The 13459-nt window shown below is 34.3% G+C and overlaps 2 protein-coding genes and 1 long non-coding RNA gene across 4 annotated transcripts; 2 read left to right on the top strand and 1 right to left on the bottom strand.

Annotated features, from left to right (window-relative positions):
• Positions 1-198: 198 nt before the first annotated feature.
• Positions 199-2488, bottom strand: LOC120204112. 2 transcript variants are annotated; one of them, XM_039204200.1, is made up of 8 exons: positions 2285-2488; positions 1776-1904; positions 1494-1573; positions 1341-1419; positions 1072-1185; positions 849-961; positions 588-698; positions 199-486 (listed from the first exon to the last, which is right to left on the bottom strand). In XM_039204200.1, exons 1-8 carry the CDS (start codon positions 2349-2351, stop codon positions 367-369), a joined length of 813 nt encoding a protein of 270 aa, XP_039060131.1. In that variant the 5' UTR covers positions 2352-2488; the 3' UTR covers positions 199-366. The 2 variants fall into 2 exon arrangements, with proteins under 2 accessions (XP_039060131.1, XP_039060130.1); XM_039204199.1 differs by having other exon boundaries at positions 1494-1578; positions 1781-1904.
• On the top strand, positions 1299-1527 carry LOC120204113. The gene is made up of 2 exons (XR_005523914.1): positions 1299-1421; positions 1496-1527. It is a non-coding gene; the product is annotated as an uncharacterized LOC120204113 (long non-coding RNA).
• Positions 2489-10731: 8243 nt separating the features above from the next.
• Positions 10732-11717, top strand: LOC120204062 (pseudo histidine-containing phosphotransfer protein 6-like). The gene is made up of 4 exons (XM_039204153.1): positions 10732-10958; positions 11052-11195; positions 11511-11583; positions 11664-11717. Exons 1-4 carry the CDS (start codon positions 10759-10761, stop codon positions 11715-11717), a joined length of 471 nt encoding a protein of 156 aa, XP_039060084.1. The 5' UTR covers positions 10732-10758.
• Positions 11718-13459: the final 1742 nt, after the last annotated feature.

Below are 13459 nucleotides of genomic sequence, written 5' to 3'. Positions count from 1 at the left end.
GTGCACTTGTGTTTGATGATATTTTCCAAATGGTGAATGTTATTAAATAAGAGTACTCCATCTATTGATATGATTTTAGTTCAAGACTTTTGATGCGCTCTATTAGATACTTGAAGAGAGTTTTATCGTCTTTTATGTAATACATTGTTTGATTTTGTCGGTTCTTAACCGAATCGAAGATTCTTTGTTGGACATGTCAAACCGGATAAAACATCGATTATCAATTCAATTGATCGGTCCAATCTTCTGTTGTTTTGTAACACTGTTGATGGCCCCATCATCTACATTCTATACAACTATTTCATTTTAGTCTTTAGAACTGCTAGGAGTAATTTAGGATGCATAAGAGTTGCAACTGACTAACAACTAATCCTCAACATCGGAATCAATCGGGCACGAGCCGTCGTCTACATTGGCCAGAGGGTTATACAGGTGTGAGTTCGTGTCCATGCATCCCAGAACCAGATCAAGACTGCAACGATCGCCCTGCAAACGGTGTCACGGATTTACGAATGTTCACATATGAAGTTGATGCTTCACCTTACAAGGAAGAAAACAGATGAAATAACACGTTTCATTTTACTTACTCCTTCCTTGGACAAGTTACCAATCATGACACATCTATCCACAACAATACTTGTGTCTGGAAATATTGCTTTGTCACATGCACCTTCTTTACTCAGCTCCCCTGCTAGCCCCTGTTACCACAACATTCGGATCAAGGTGTGTGTCTCAAATCGAATACGAGTAGAATCAAAATTTTCCAAACTTTAATGCATTTTGAGAGCTTAGAAGATCGTATTTCTATATCCATATCTAGATATGCATCGAATACGATCATAATTTACCTGGTTAAAGAATTCGATTGGTCTGTTTTGCCATGCCTTCGGAACTTGAAACTGTAGTCTGTAAGGACCATCCCAATCGACTCCATTTGTGAATGAGAATATCAAGTTCACAGCTGCCATATGAAATTGGAGAAGATAATGACAAGTAATCGATTGTAAATCGAACGGGAAAAAATCGTAAATTGCACAAGAAAGAAAATTGAAATTTATGAAACATACTTACCATGCTTAGGAACACATATTTGTATGGTGTATATTGGACTATCAGCTTTGCCTCTAGCTTTCCTCAGCATTTGTCTCGGTTCACCACCACACATGATAGGCTGATTGAAGCCTCCTGCAGAGTTACAAATTCATCAAGTCATAGGCTCATATCGGATTCCGAATTTTTCGGGTTCAGGTCATTTCAAGTTCAAGTAATTTTGGGTTTTCGACTCTTTGATTGTCGGGTTCGTGTTCGTTTCATCACGGAGCAAGGATATGTGAAGTTACCATTAAAAGCAATCCCAAAATCCTCATTTGGAGTAAGTTTGCTTGCTGCTGGATTGTAGAAAAGCTTCAGCTTCTCTCCCTGTCATACAAAAAAAGACTAGAGAGTATAGCTCAAGCAACATGAAAATCAAAATGCAGCAATGGTGCACTTACAGAAGTCGGAGGAAGACCGTTCATCGTCTTCCAATAAACCGGAGCCTTCCCAAGTTCGAACATCGCCCACGACGGAAGAGTGTACCTGTGAGGCACATATAAGTTCAACATGCAACATTTACACACATGGAGAGGATGAATTCCTCCATTTACCACCTCCTACGAGGTCTTGCTTGCCGTAAACGACAAGCAAGACATCCCGAGAACATAGAGGTCTCGGGTTCAAATCTCATCATACAACTTCTGTATGAAAAAGGAATCAATAGAAGGAAGTTAGGAGTTCATACTCTTTAATATCTTCCATGGGACCTTTTGTAACAGTGGCAGCAGCACTAATTCTCCCTCTAATATTGACTGATCTTTTGAACTGTGGAGAATTACTGGGCAATGAGGCACCCATAAAGCCACTAGCTGCATTGAAAAGCACAAAACTTTAGAACCCTAGTGATCTTTACTAGGGACATACCAAGATTTTATGTTAAATTTATAAAATTTCAAGAAATGAAAAATATCTAAATGATAATTTTAAAATTTTAAGGGACGATTCCCCGCCCGATCTCGCCTAGCTTCATCCTTCACACCATGTTTTCTCAAAATCAATTAGAAACATGAAAAGAAACAACAAAAACAGAGATGGACACATGGTTTTATTCTACATACCAATCATAAATTTTAAGAGGAGGAAATTAAATCATCAATAAAATCATAAAGATAATAACTAAATTATATAAAAATTTCAATAGCGTCGTCCCGAACTCCCCTGGATCAATCCCTGAACATAAACGTTGTACCTCTTAATCGATTGGATGATGAGAAGGGTTGAGTTGGAGATGTAAAGATTGGTGCAGCAGCTGCCATTTTCCTCCAACGGAGAATACCCTTTTGCTCCCAAGAAACAATGGCGAAAAAGGAGAGAACTTTTGGTTAGAAAAGGTGAAGGAATTGAATTAGTATATAGAGAGAAAATCTGGGAAAATAATATCTAATCCATGAAGATGACGGGGGAAGATCATTTAGGAAACTGAAGGGCTAAAACAAAAAGATGGCACAGAAATATCTGGATTTCATTTCATCTCAAAAACTCTAATCTCCACATGATCACCTTATCACCTCTTATTTGTCCTTTTCTTTGATTTTGAGGATAATATCATTTCATAACGCAAAAATAGGGAACCCCATAAAAAAATCCTATTGAGGAATAAGCATTCTCTTCGTGTGAAGTTTTGTCGTATGTAAACCTTAATATTCTTAACAAAAGATGTTATCGAAAATATTATTATTTTTTAATATTTTTTTATAAAAAGTTATATAAAACATTATTTTTTTACTTAAAATATTAATGTATTTTTAATATTTTCGGTAAAGTGTCCAATATTAATATATCTAGTAGAAAAAATAATGTTTTAGATAACGTTTTATCGGATATGTTAACAAACCCGGTAAAGCATCCAATAACAACATTTCCGGTAGAAATAATAATGTTTTAGGTAATTTTTTACCATAACGTCTTTTCTTAACTGTATATTAAGTTGTTGCACGTGAGACTTCCCATTCTTATCACATCACCAATTGTTCAAAGTCAATTCTTTTGACCATGAAACTTATATTTATAAATTGTTGTTTATGAATTTATTAAATGATTTCGGTGATAAAATGAAATAATATATCTTTTAGATGATTCAGATTCGAGTAACCGTGTCTATATAATGTGTGTACGTTGCTAATAAATTAAAAGAAAACTGAATAAATATTATTTTATAATCGTCACAACTATTAAAAAAAGGAAAAATATATTTTTAATAAGATTTTTATAGTTCTTATTTGTCACATTATAACACTTAAATGATTACTATATATCTAAAGTGGGATACACAACCAATTCAATAATTCAAAATTGAATTGAAATTAATGAATGAATTTGATTATATATATATTTTGAGAAAGATATTTTTAAGAATATTAATTAAGCAAAATAATAATTTTGTATTCGATGTACAAAATACAAGGGTAAAGTACACAAATGGTCATCCGATTATAGGGTGTTACTTTGTTGAGTCCCTCGACTATTAAAAAGTTATAAAATAGTCAATCGACTATTTATATGTTCTAAACTCGTCCTTTTTTTATTGAAAGATAGATTGTCGTTTAAGTTGGGCATCAACTTGTTGATTGGGATATGAAAAAAATATATTATTAATGTCTACTAGCATCGTTGTTGCTTTCAAGAACTGGCGTGACGATATAATGTTTTAAGCGCTGACTCGACGACATAATATAAAAGGAGACTCGATCCAAAACCTATACCTCAAATGGTTCTGAGATCATATTTTATCATATCTCAGTCAATAAGTCAACGTCCAACCCCAGAAGGCCTTCAATTTTTTAACATAAAAGTATAAGTTTAGAATATATGAATAGTTGGGTGACCATTTTGTAACTTTTAATATTCGAGGGCTCAACAAAGTAATGTCCTATAGTCGGAGGACCAGCCGGTTACCCACTTACCCCTAATGGCCTAATATTTAGCCCAATTAAAGTAAATACAAAAATATTTTCGGTATATCAAAAACCGCATTACCGAGCCGAACCGAAAAATTCGGTTTCACATATTTCGGTTTTTATACCATTCAATTTCAGTTTTAATTTTAAAAAATCATTTATTGTGGTTCGGTATAACTTTTATTAAAAAACCGAACCAAACCGAGCCGAATATACACCTACTTACAACCATTAACATCGCTCAATGAGTTCAAATTTATATTTTAAAAAAATAAATAACTTAAATATTGCTATAAGCTACTTGAAAAGTGTTTCCTTTAAACACAAGTTTTTAGGTTCATTATTCAATAATATATCTCTTATATTAATTAATTAATTAATCAGCATGCTTTCCTTTTACATTTCCTTTCCTAAACATTTATTTCTCTTATTAGAAACGACACACGTGCCAATTTTACGCATGCAACGCTGTCGTAAATTAACATTTACAAGAAAAAAAGTTACATTAAAAGTTAAAAAACATGTTCTTTTATTCTCGGGTCCACTAACATTCTTTTTTGAACCTTTTATATTAAATTTATTGAAAAATCTTTTGATTATATAATCAATTAAAATCTTTAACGATAAAAGATTATATTTTTAGAGAGTATGAACTAAACGATCTCAGTGGTTAAATAGACGATTGTTATGAGATCTCATATTCGAGCATCAGTAATAGTAAGGTATTTAAGCGTTCATTGTTAGATAATTGATAATATTCAAAATAAAAGCTATCACTTATAATCATCCCATGTTAATAAAAAATATTATATTTTCAGAATGATATTAGTATGAGATAATTATAATATAACATGTGTTCAAAATTCTCTTAACTACAACAACAACAACAACAACAACAACAAGACCCTATTCCCATATGCAATGGGGTAAGGGGGAGATAGGGTAGTAGGCTGTCCCCAACGCCAGGTTTAGAGAGCTTCCGTGGGAGACCTTCGACAGCCAGAAAATTAGAAATAAAGATAAAATGCAATGCATGTATAAATAAATAAATAAATACATAGTTGAACAGTCTTCATATGCAGTTTTCATATGCGCGTCTGTAATGGGAAGTAATCCCTGCAAATAAATCCCTGCGTAAAAAATCTGCATATAGACAGAAACGTAAGACTCGACTAAATTTAAAAGAGGAAACATGAAGAAAATGATACACAGAAGTCAACGATAGCAAGCTGCGAGAAGGAATAAAGTCAAATGAGTTAAAACCTAAACTAAGACAACACTATTCCGCTACCCTAGTTCTAAGCCTTCATAAATTCCAATGACAGAAACGTATAAAAAGTAGAAGTCATGTAAATTACTACAAAGGCATTAAAAGAATAAAGAGATGATACACCCTATGGATGTGACCCGCACTAATTGACAATAACTGTATACATAGACGTTGTTGTTTAAATAAAGAACTTCTAGATAAAATAACATTTCATTTAATCATTGAAATTATTTAATAAGTTGATAAATAACTACTTTTACCATTAAACTAAGAACAAATAATTCATAAATTAATCGATCGAATTTCATCTCATTATTGTTATAATATTTAGGGTAAATTATGTGTGTAGTACCTAAACTATCAACTTCAGTTTGTTTTAGTACTTAATTTTTTTTTTCAAAACTATACATAATATTTAGTTTTTGTTTTATTTTAGTACTCGTAGTTAAAAACTTAAAGCCAATCGCCGCGTCTACAGTCATTGGTCTCCCTCGTCAACTTTCTGATGGGCCTAAAATTGGACTATGTTGGTCGACTCGTCATTCTCTCGTGGTTCACCGTTCGGATTGGTCGTTCGTTCACCAGAGCTATACCCCGTCAGCTCATTCGTTAAGTTTTTAACGACATGTACGTACTAAAACGAAACAAAAATAAACGTTAGGCATGGTTTTGAAAAAATTGAAAGTTTAGGTACTAAAACAGACCAAAACTGATAGTTTAGATACTGATCGCGTAATTTACCCTAATATTTAAAAAGTTGCACGACGTCTTAGTATACTTAAACTCGCAACAATGTTGGATTCAAGGGTTTAGAACTAAAAGTAATAGTTAATTAGGAGACAAAGACAGAAGACATTTGCTTACGTCAAAAGAAAGCATGGTTTTCAAGTGAGCATGCAATGTCGACTGTCTAGGGTTTATGTAAAGAAAAGAACATGCTTTGTTTCTACAATTAAAACCAGATAAAATAATGCTTAAACCCATCACACTCCTGACTTGGAGGCTGCCATAATTCATCCCTCAACCATATTTATTTTATATTTCCATAGCTGCCATTAATTACTCACTTCATCTTCTCCAATGTAAATGTGTTTCTTTGGTTTTTGCCCCCACGGTTTCTCTGATTTATCAGACAAAGTCACTTATTCTTTAATTTTTTTCCCTTCCGATTTTCTGCGGGGTTTTGTGGTTGATTAATTCAAACCGACTCACATTGCACACCTGTGGGACATGACACATAACTCTGCTATTAGGATGTACTTGGGGGTGGTGCCTGTATCTGAAAAATTGAGGGAGGGAAGACTACGGTGGTTTGGGCATGTCCTTAGGCGACAACCGTCGGATGCGGTCAGGAGGGTAGAGTCGATTACAGTCGACGGTGTCAAAAGGAGAGGATGACCAAGACGGAAGTGGGAAGACTGCTTGAGATCTGATTTGAAGGAATTAGCCCTTACCGATGACATGACCTCTGATAGGAAAGTATGGAGACTTAAGACCAGGGTAGTTGAGTAGTGCGGTTCACAGCCATAGGGTGTAACATCTCTGTCTTCTTTTTAATGTCTTTGTAGTACTTCCCATGACTTCTACTTTATATATGTTTCTGTCATTGAAATGTATGAAGACTTAGAACTAGGGTATCGGAGTAGTGTTGCCTTAGTTTAAGAATTAACTCATTTGAATTTATTCCTTCTCGTAGCTTGCTATTATTGACTTATGTGTATCATTTCTATTCATGTTTCCTCTTTTTAAATTTAGCTGGGGCTTACATTTTCAGTCTATATGCAGAGATTTCTATGTAGGGAATTATTTTGCAGGGAATTATTTACAGGGATTACTCCCCATTACGGACGCACATATCAAGACTGCATATGAAGACTGATCATCTATGTATTTATTTATTTATTTATAAACGCATTTGCATCTTATCTTTATTTTTAATTTTCTGACTGCCAGAGGTCTTCCACAGAAGCTGCTCTCAACCTGGCGTTGGGGTCAGCCTACTACCCTACCTCCCCCTTACCCCATTGCATATGGGAATCAGGGTTTTGTTGTTGTTGTTGTTGTTGTTGTCACATTGCACACCTGGTTTTGGTGGTGAGTCTCTTAGCGAGAATTTTGTGCATACAGAATGACTCGAAGTCGAGACAAGTTTAACTGATATCAAATTACTTACCACTTGTACCAACCTCGTTGGTACTTATTCTTTAATCCTATTATTAGTCACTAGTACATAAACTCAGTCTTTGATCGCTCTCTAGTATATGTGAGAGTTATCCAAAGTTTGAATCTTAGATTAGGGTTTAACTGACAAACTTGATTAAGGACCGAATTGAAATTAAATATTGGAAGAGAAATTATTTAATTTAAAAAACACAATAATTAGGTATTTAAATTTAAATTTTGAGGGTAAGTATTAATTTATTTAATATTTAACTTATAAGAATCTAAATTATTATTAGATCAAAAAACCGAATGTTAGAATTCCTCTGCTCATGAGAAAAAAAAGGTAGGAATTGAAGTCCAAGTTTCAGAGTAATTTTTGAGCTATCTATGTAAAAGATAATACAAAATCTCACTAGTAAACCTTAATTTGAACATATTGGCTATCAACTATATAGTAGAATGATACCTTAAGTCCCTTATGAAATTGCCCTAAGTTTAAATCCCGACATTGCGAATAGAGAAAATCAAATCGAGAGAATCGTTCTTGTAATAATGATAGTATGATAATAACGAATGTAAAACCGTCACAAAATAAAGAACACCAAGATTTAACATGAAAAATCCTTCCGAAAAATCATTGGCAGAAGAAGAGAAAGGATTTATTATAGCAAAAATATATAAGAAGATGAACGTCTAAACAAAATTTAGAATTTACCCAAATTATCTTTAAACTCTAATCTCTAGTATCTATTTATAGGGATGCGTTTCTTGTTTACAAAAGAAATTTGCATAGAAATAAATCTACTCAAACTGAGTTTTTTATTCTTCGTCAGCTTGTAAATGGAAGAAAGAAAGTAAGATTATATACAGATTGAACTTCTCCTACCATCGTATATCTTCGTTTTAACCTCTATTTAAGTGAATTTCTTCTTAATCACCTCTTGTTCCATCAAGAAAGAATTTGGATCATATAACTCAGACATGATAAATTTTTGTATAACTCAATCCAAATAATCGATCGATAAATCAATTATCAATGATATTAAAAAATAAACGAGAAAATATTAGAGGGTTAACCAAATAAGTAGAGATTAATTGATCATGGTCCCATATAAGAATGAGAGAATCACCACCTATATTTTTGAGCTTTTCATTATTGAGTAAATATAAACACACTTTTCAGGTTCCATTGATTACCATCCACTCTCTTTGGAAAGTATATCATGATCATCATCCATAACATACATAAAAAAAACCCCGAAACATACCCATTTCGCCACGTGTCCTCTCTTCCAATTTTTTTCTTTGCCTTGTTTAGCGGGCGTTTTCTTTTCCTTTAACCCTCTCCCCCATTCTTCAATGCAGTCTGCAGTAAATTTAAAAAAAAACAACGCAGTCTGCAGTAATTATCTCAATGTAAACCTCAAACCATTCTCTCGAGAAAGGAGATGAGAAAAGTGCAGCAGGAAACCAGTGTGTGCGCTGTTTTATCTGTTGATTTTTGGCAGCATGTGTGGGAAAAAGGTGAAATAAATTTATCCGTAGGTTAAAAAGTTGGGCTTCGTTTTATTTAGCCTTTTGGTTTCCTTTTGTTTAGTTTTGTTGTTGGCGAGGCGGGTGCAGACAGTTGTCGGCGAGGCGGGTGCAGACAGTTGTCGGCCAAGCCGCATTTGCCATAGCATGGCCACACAGGCACCAGTGCACGCGAGCTGCCACAACCTCACACTCCCTTTTTTTTATTGTTTAAAATTCCTTGATATCCAATAATAGCAGGCAAAACTTTCGATATAATGTTTTGGAAGAAATTAATTCACGAGATAATGTACTCTCAAGATTAATTGCTCAAATATGGTGAAATTCACAGTGTTGGCCGTAAGTCGCCATGTCTTCCCGGCGAGCTACGAGAGATTGCATGTGCCATGCACGTCCCAACACGCTGAGCATTCGAGGTCATCCGACCGAGCTATGCAAGAGCATCCGAGGCCATCCGAGCGAGCTATGCGAGGGAATCCGAGGGCAACCGAGTGAGCTATGTGAGGGCATCCGAGCGAGCGAGCGAGCAAGGGTAGGTCGCCCGGAGTGCATGGCGACCTATAAGGTCGCCCGGAGGGCATGGCGACCTATAAGGTCGTCCGGAGGGCATGACGACCTATGTGTTGGGATGTGCATGTGTCATGCAATAAGTTCATTCTCTCTGTGAGTTTGTCGGGAAGCTGGCCACGTAGTATGTCGCCCGGAAGGCATGGGGACCTACGATCAACACTGTGGATTTCATCCTATTTGAGCAATTAATCTGGGGAGTGCATTATCTCGTGAATTAATTTCTTCCAGAACATTATCTCGAAAGTTTTGCCAATAATCACATCTAACTTTCGATCGTTCTCAGTCGTAGAAGATAATGTTGTTCTTTTTAAAGATTTGAATTCAAACTATATCTATTGAATATATGTTGTCGATGATTAAGAAAGGGGTGTTATAGTAATGATCTCTAAATATACATGGACAGTTATACTATTGTACCGGATCATATATTTTTCATCCTAAATTCTACTCGTTCTTATCATTCATTGTATCATATTTTTTTAAAATATAGCAAGTAGGGGTGAGTGTTTGATCTAGTCAAATAGAGTAAAAAAATTGAGTTATTCGAGTTGACGAGTCTTATTTAATTAGTCGGGGTTGACTTGAAATTTTCTCGAGTTGAGTCGAGTTTATAAAATATTGAGTCGAGTCGAGTCGAGTCAAATTTTTAAGTTTCTATTTAAATTTAATTGTAAATATTTACAATATTATGACATTATTTGATTCCAATTTAAATTATATTTTATAAACATATACAATACATATATTTGTTCGTATTTTTTCATATGTGATTTATATATACCATACAAAGTCGAGATACTCAACTCAAACTTCGACTCAAACTTGGAAATAAATATATTAATTATTAAAAATTTCGAGTTAATCAACTCGTATTTTACAACTCGATTTGAACTTAAAACTTTTACGAATCAATTCGAATTTTTCGAGTCGAATCGAATTTTACCCACCTCTAATAACTAGGGTCCACAACTGGTATTTTATGGTTTTGAGTGTTGGAGTTGGTGTCCAACCTCTCACACTTTAAATAGCTGTTGAACTTGACATTCTTGCTTAAGCCCAGAAAAACAAAGGAAAACCCTAAACCCTGGCAAGTTCGAGGCCTACAAACAGAGAAAGAGAAGTATCTTCTCCTATAACAAAATCCGACCCATCTTCGTTCTCGAGTCAAATTTTACTCAAACTGGAACAATTTCAACGATCCCAGCAGCCAAAACGGGTCTGCCGGTGTGGATGTTGGGGTTGGCCGCCGATCGGTTGCTAGCAGACGCGAACCGTCTGCTCGCATTCCTCTTCCACCAGGGGATACTCGACGAGCAATTCTTGCGGCTCCAACAACTGCAAGATGAATCGTCGCCAAACTTCGTGTCGGAAGTCGTCAACATTTATTTCCACGAATCGGAGAAGCTCCTGAGGAACCTCAGATCATTGCTGTAAATGCTTGTTTAATTTTCTCAACGAAAAGGAATTATTTCATTTCTTTTCTTTTTGGGATGATTTGTTGATTTCGACAATGTATGGTGTAGGATGGATAGAGAGTTCTCGGATTACAGTAAGATGGGAATCCATTTGAATCAGTTCATGGGGAGCAGCTCGAGCATTGGTGCTAAAAGGATAAGAAATGTCTGCGTCGCGTTTCGAGCCGCTTCTGAGCAGAACAACCGTGCTGGGTATGCATGCTGCATTACACCCTTACTCCTCTACTTTTGTGCCTTCTAGGCCCCCCTACCCCTACTCTAGTGTTATATTAATCCTCTCTTTCGAGATCTTCGGAGTTTCTTAAATTTTTTAAAGCTTTATATCTCCCCACAGGCAATAATCCATTACATAACCACGTCACGTTAATTTGATATGTCAGAGTTAAATCTATAGTTCGATAATCATATCTTTTTACACCGTCATTAAATGTTTGTATATAAACCATCATGTAAGTCCCGATTTAGCGACAATTGTGTGCTAACTAGATGTTTTGGCATTGGATGCAGGTGCCTGAAAGCATTAGAGCTGCTAGAACATGAGTATTGTTTCCTCAAGAATAAATTGCATGAACTCTTCCAGGTACCATTTCTGAAAAAAAAACCAATTTCATGACCATTAATAGGTCACTAACCATTTTTCAATCATCATAAATGAATCAGATACAGCAGCAAAGAGTGCTAGCTGCTGGTGCAAGATACCCAATGCAGAACTAAAGGCAAAGTCTTTAATACCATAACATGGGGGGACTTCATAGACACCTTCCTTGGTTCAATTTTTTGCTAAAATCCAAGCAAAGCTCTGTACTTGAATGCAAATGATGTTTTGATTGTATTATCTGAAGAGAAGTCATTAAATCAGCTTTATTGGCTTCCATTCAGTGCTTCCCTGTCATTATTTATAGTGCAATGAATTGTGAGGGTTTTGACTGTTGGATACTCAAACTCATCAATCAAATCAGTCAACAAGTACACACAACCTGCACCCGGACGTAGGCATTATATTCAGCTCTCAAACTTTTCGATGCTTCGATCAATCATGGACATCACAGTGTTGTATTTGGTCAGATATGGGGTTTCTGTTGATGACAATACTTGGTCCAAATTCATGGCGGATGCATGAAATCTTGGAGTGCTCAATTATATACCCTATTTTTTTGGAAAATTATTAAATTTAGTTTAATATGTTGAAGGAAAGAAAACTAAATTAAAAAATTACATATTCATTTTTTTAAATAATATTATAAAAATTTTAAACTCTAATATTAAAATTTTAAATCCGCCACTATATATATATCATATTTTAATGTAAAATTCGGGTTATTCTAAAGTAAAGTTAGGATAAAATTTTAAGTAAGATAAAATATTTAATTTTACTATTTTAGTCCATAAAATTTTAGATCAAAATCTAAAAAAATCTGTTTCATATGCCTGAACTATGCAAATTATTGTAGTTTGGATTTTGGTGGATTTTTTTTATTGCTAATCTTAAAAGAAGGCTTAATACCTAAAACGGCTCAAGTAGGGTTTTTTTTGCCCAATAGGATAAATGGAAGAAATAATTAGTTAAATAAGGCATATAAAAGTTTATTTTAAGATCTACGGTATTTATTATAGTACGCATGGAACTCGTCACGTCGATGTGATGAGTTTAAATGAAAAATGTATTTTATTCGATTGATTCGTCTGATTTATATTTAATTCTTTTTCTTGGAACTCGTCATGTCAAGGTGATGAGTTCTATTAAAATAATATTTTTTAATGTTAGCATGTTTATTTTGAATTTTTTTAAAAATAAAGGAACTCGTCATTTCGTGGTGACGAGCTCCCCTGGGTTTAAATAACTAGTCGTTTATAGTTGTTGGCTAATGACATAATTTTGAATTGATGGAACTCGTCTTGTGGGCATGACGAGTTCCAATGGTCATTTCGATAATTTTTCAATATAAATAGGAGTGAGGTGAGTTGATAGAGTTTATATGAGAATCAAATCTAGCATTTGTGGGAAGAATATTGCAAAAACTTTTCGAACGGTCTATTTGGGTTTGATTACTCTGACTTCAACAATTCGTATTCAAGCTCGTCTTTAGATGGGGAGTGGGAAAAAGAGGCAATAAAGTCGATACTTGATCAAAACAAAGAGAGAAGTAAACTTGAAGAAAGGAATAATGAGATGAAAATCGAGAAGAAGAAGGAGAAGAAGAAGAATGAAGACTTGCCAATCCGACATAGCAAATGACTTACAGATATGAATGTAAAAAAAGAAAAATAATAGTGTAGAAATTAAGAAAAAGACGAAAAATTGATTTTTATGTTGAAAAAATATTTTAAATATATGTATGAATTTGTGTTTAGTTAAAAGTTATTTATGAATAGTTTACAATTATATATGAAAAGTTAAAAATAAAGATGGCTAATGATATTAAAAAAATCCAAAAAAAAGGTACAATAAACAACAT

This window comes from Hibiscus syriacus, unplaced genomic scaffold, assembly GCF_006381635.1.
Source record: "Hibiscus syriacus cultivar Baekdansim isolate YM2019G1 unplaced genomic scaffold, ASM638163v2 tig00010533_pilon, whole genome shotgun sequence".
Lineage (NCBI taxonomy): Eukaryota > Viridiplantae > Streptophyta > Magnoliopsida > Malvales > Malvaceae > Hibiscus > Hibiscus syriacus.
The sequence above is the reverse complement of the archived record's forward strand: the minus strand, read 5'-3'. Positions and strand labels throughout refer to the sequence as shown.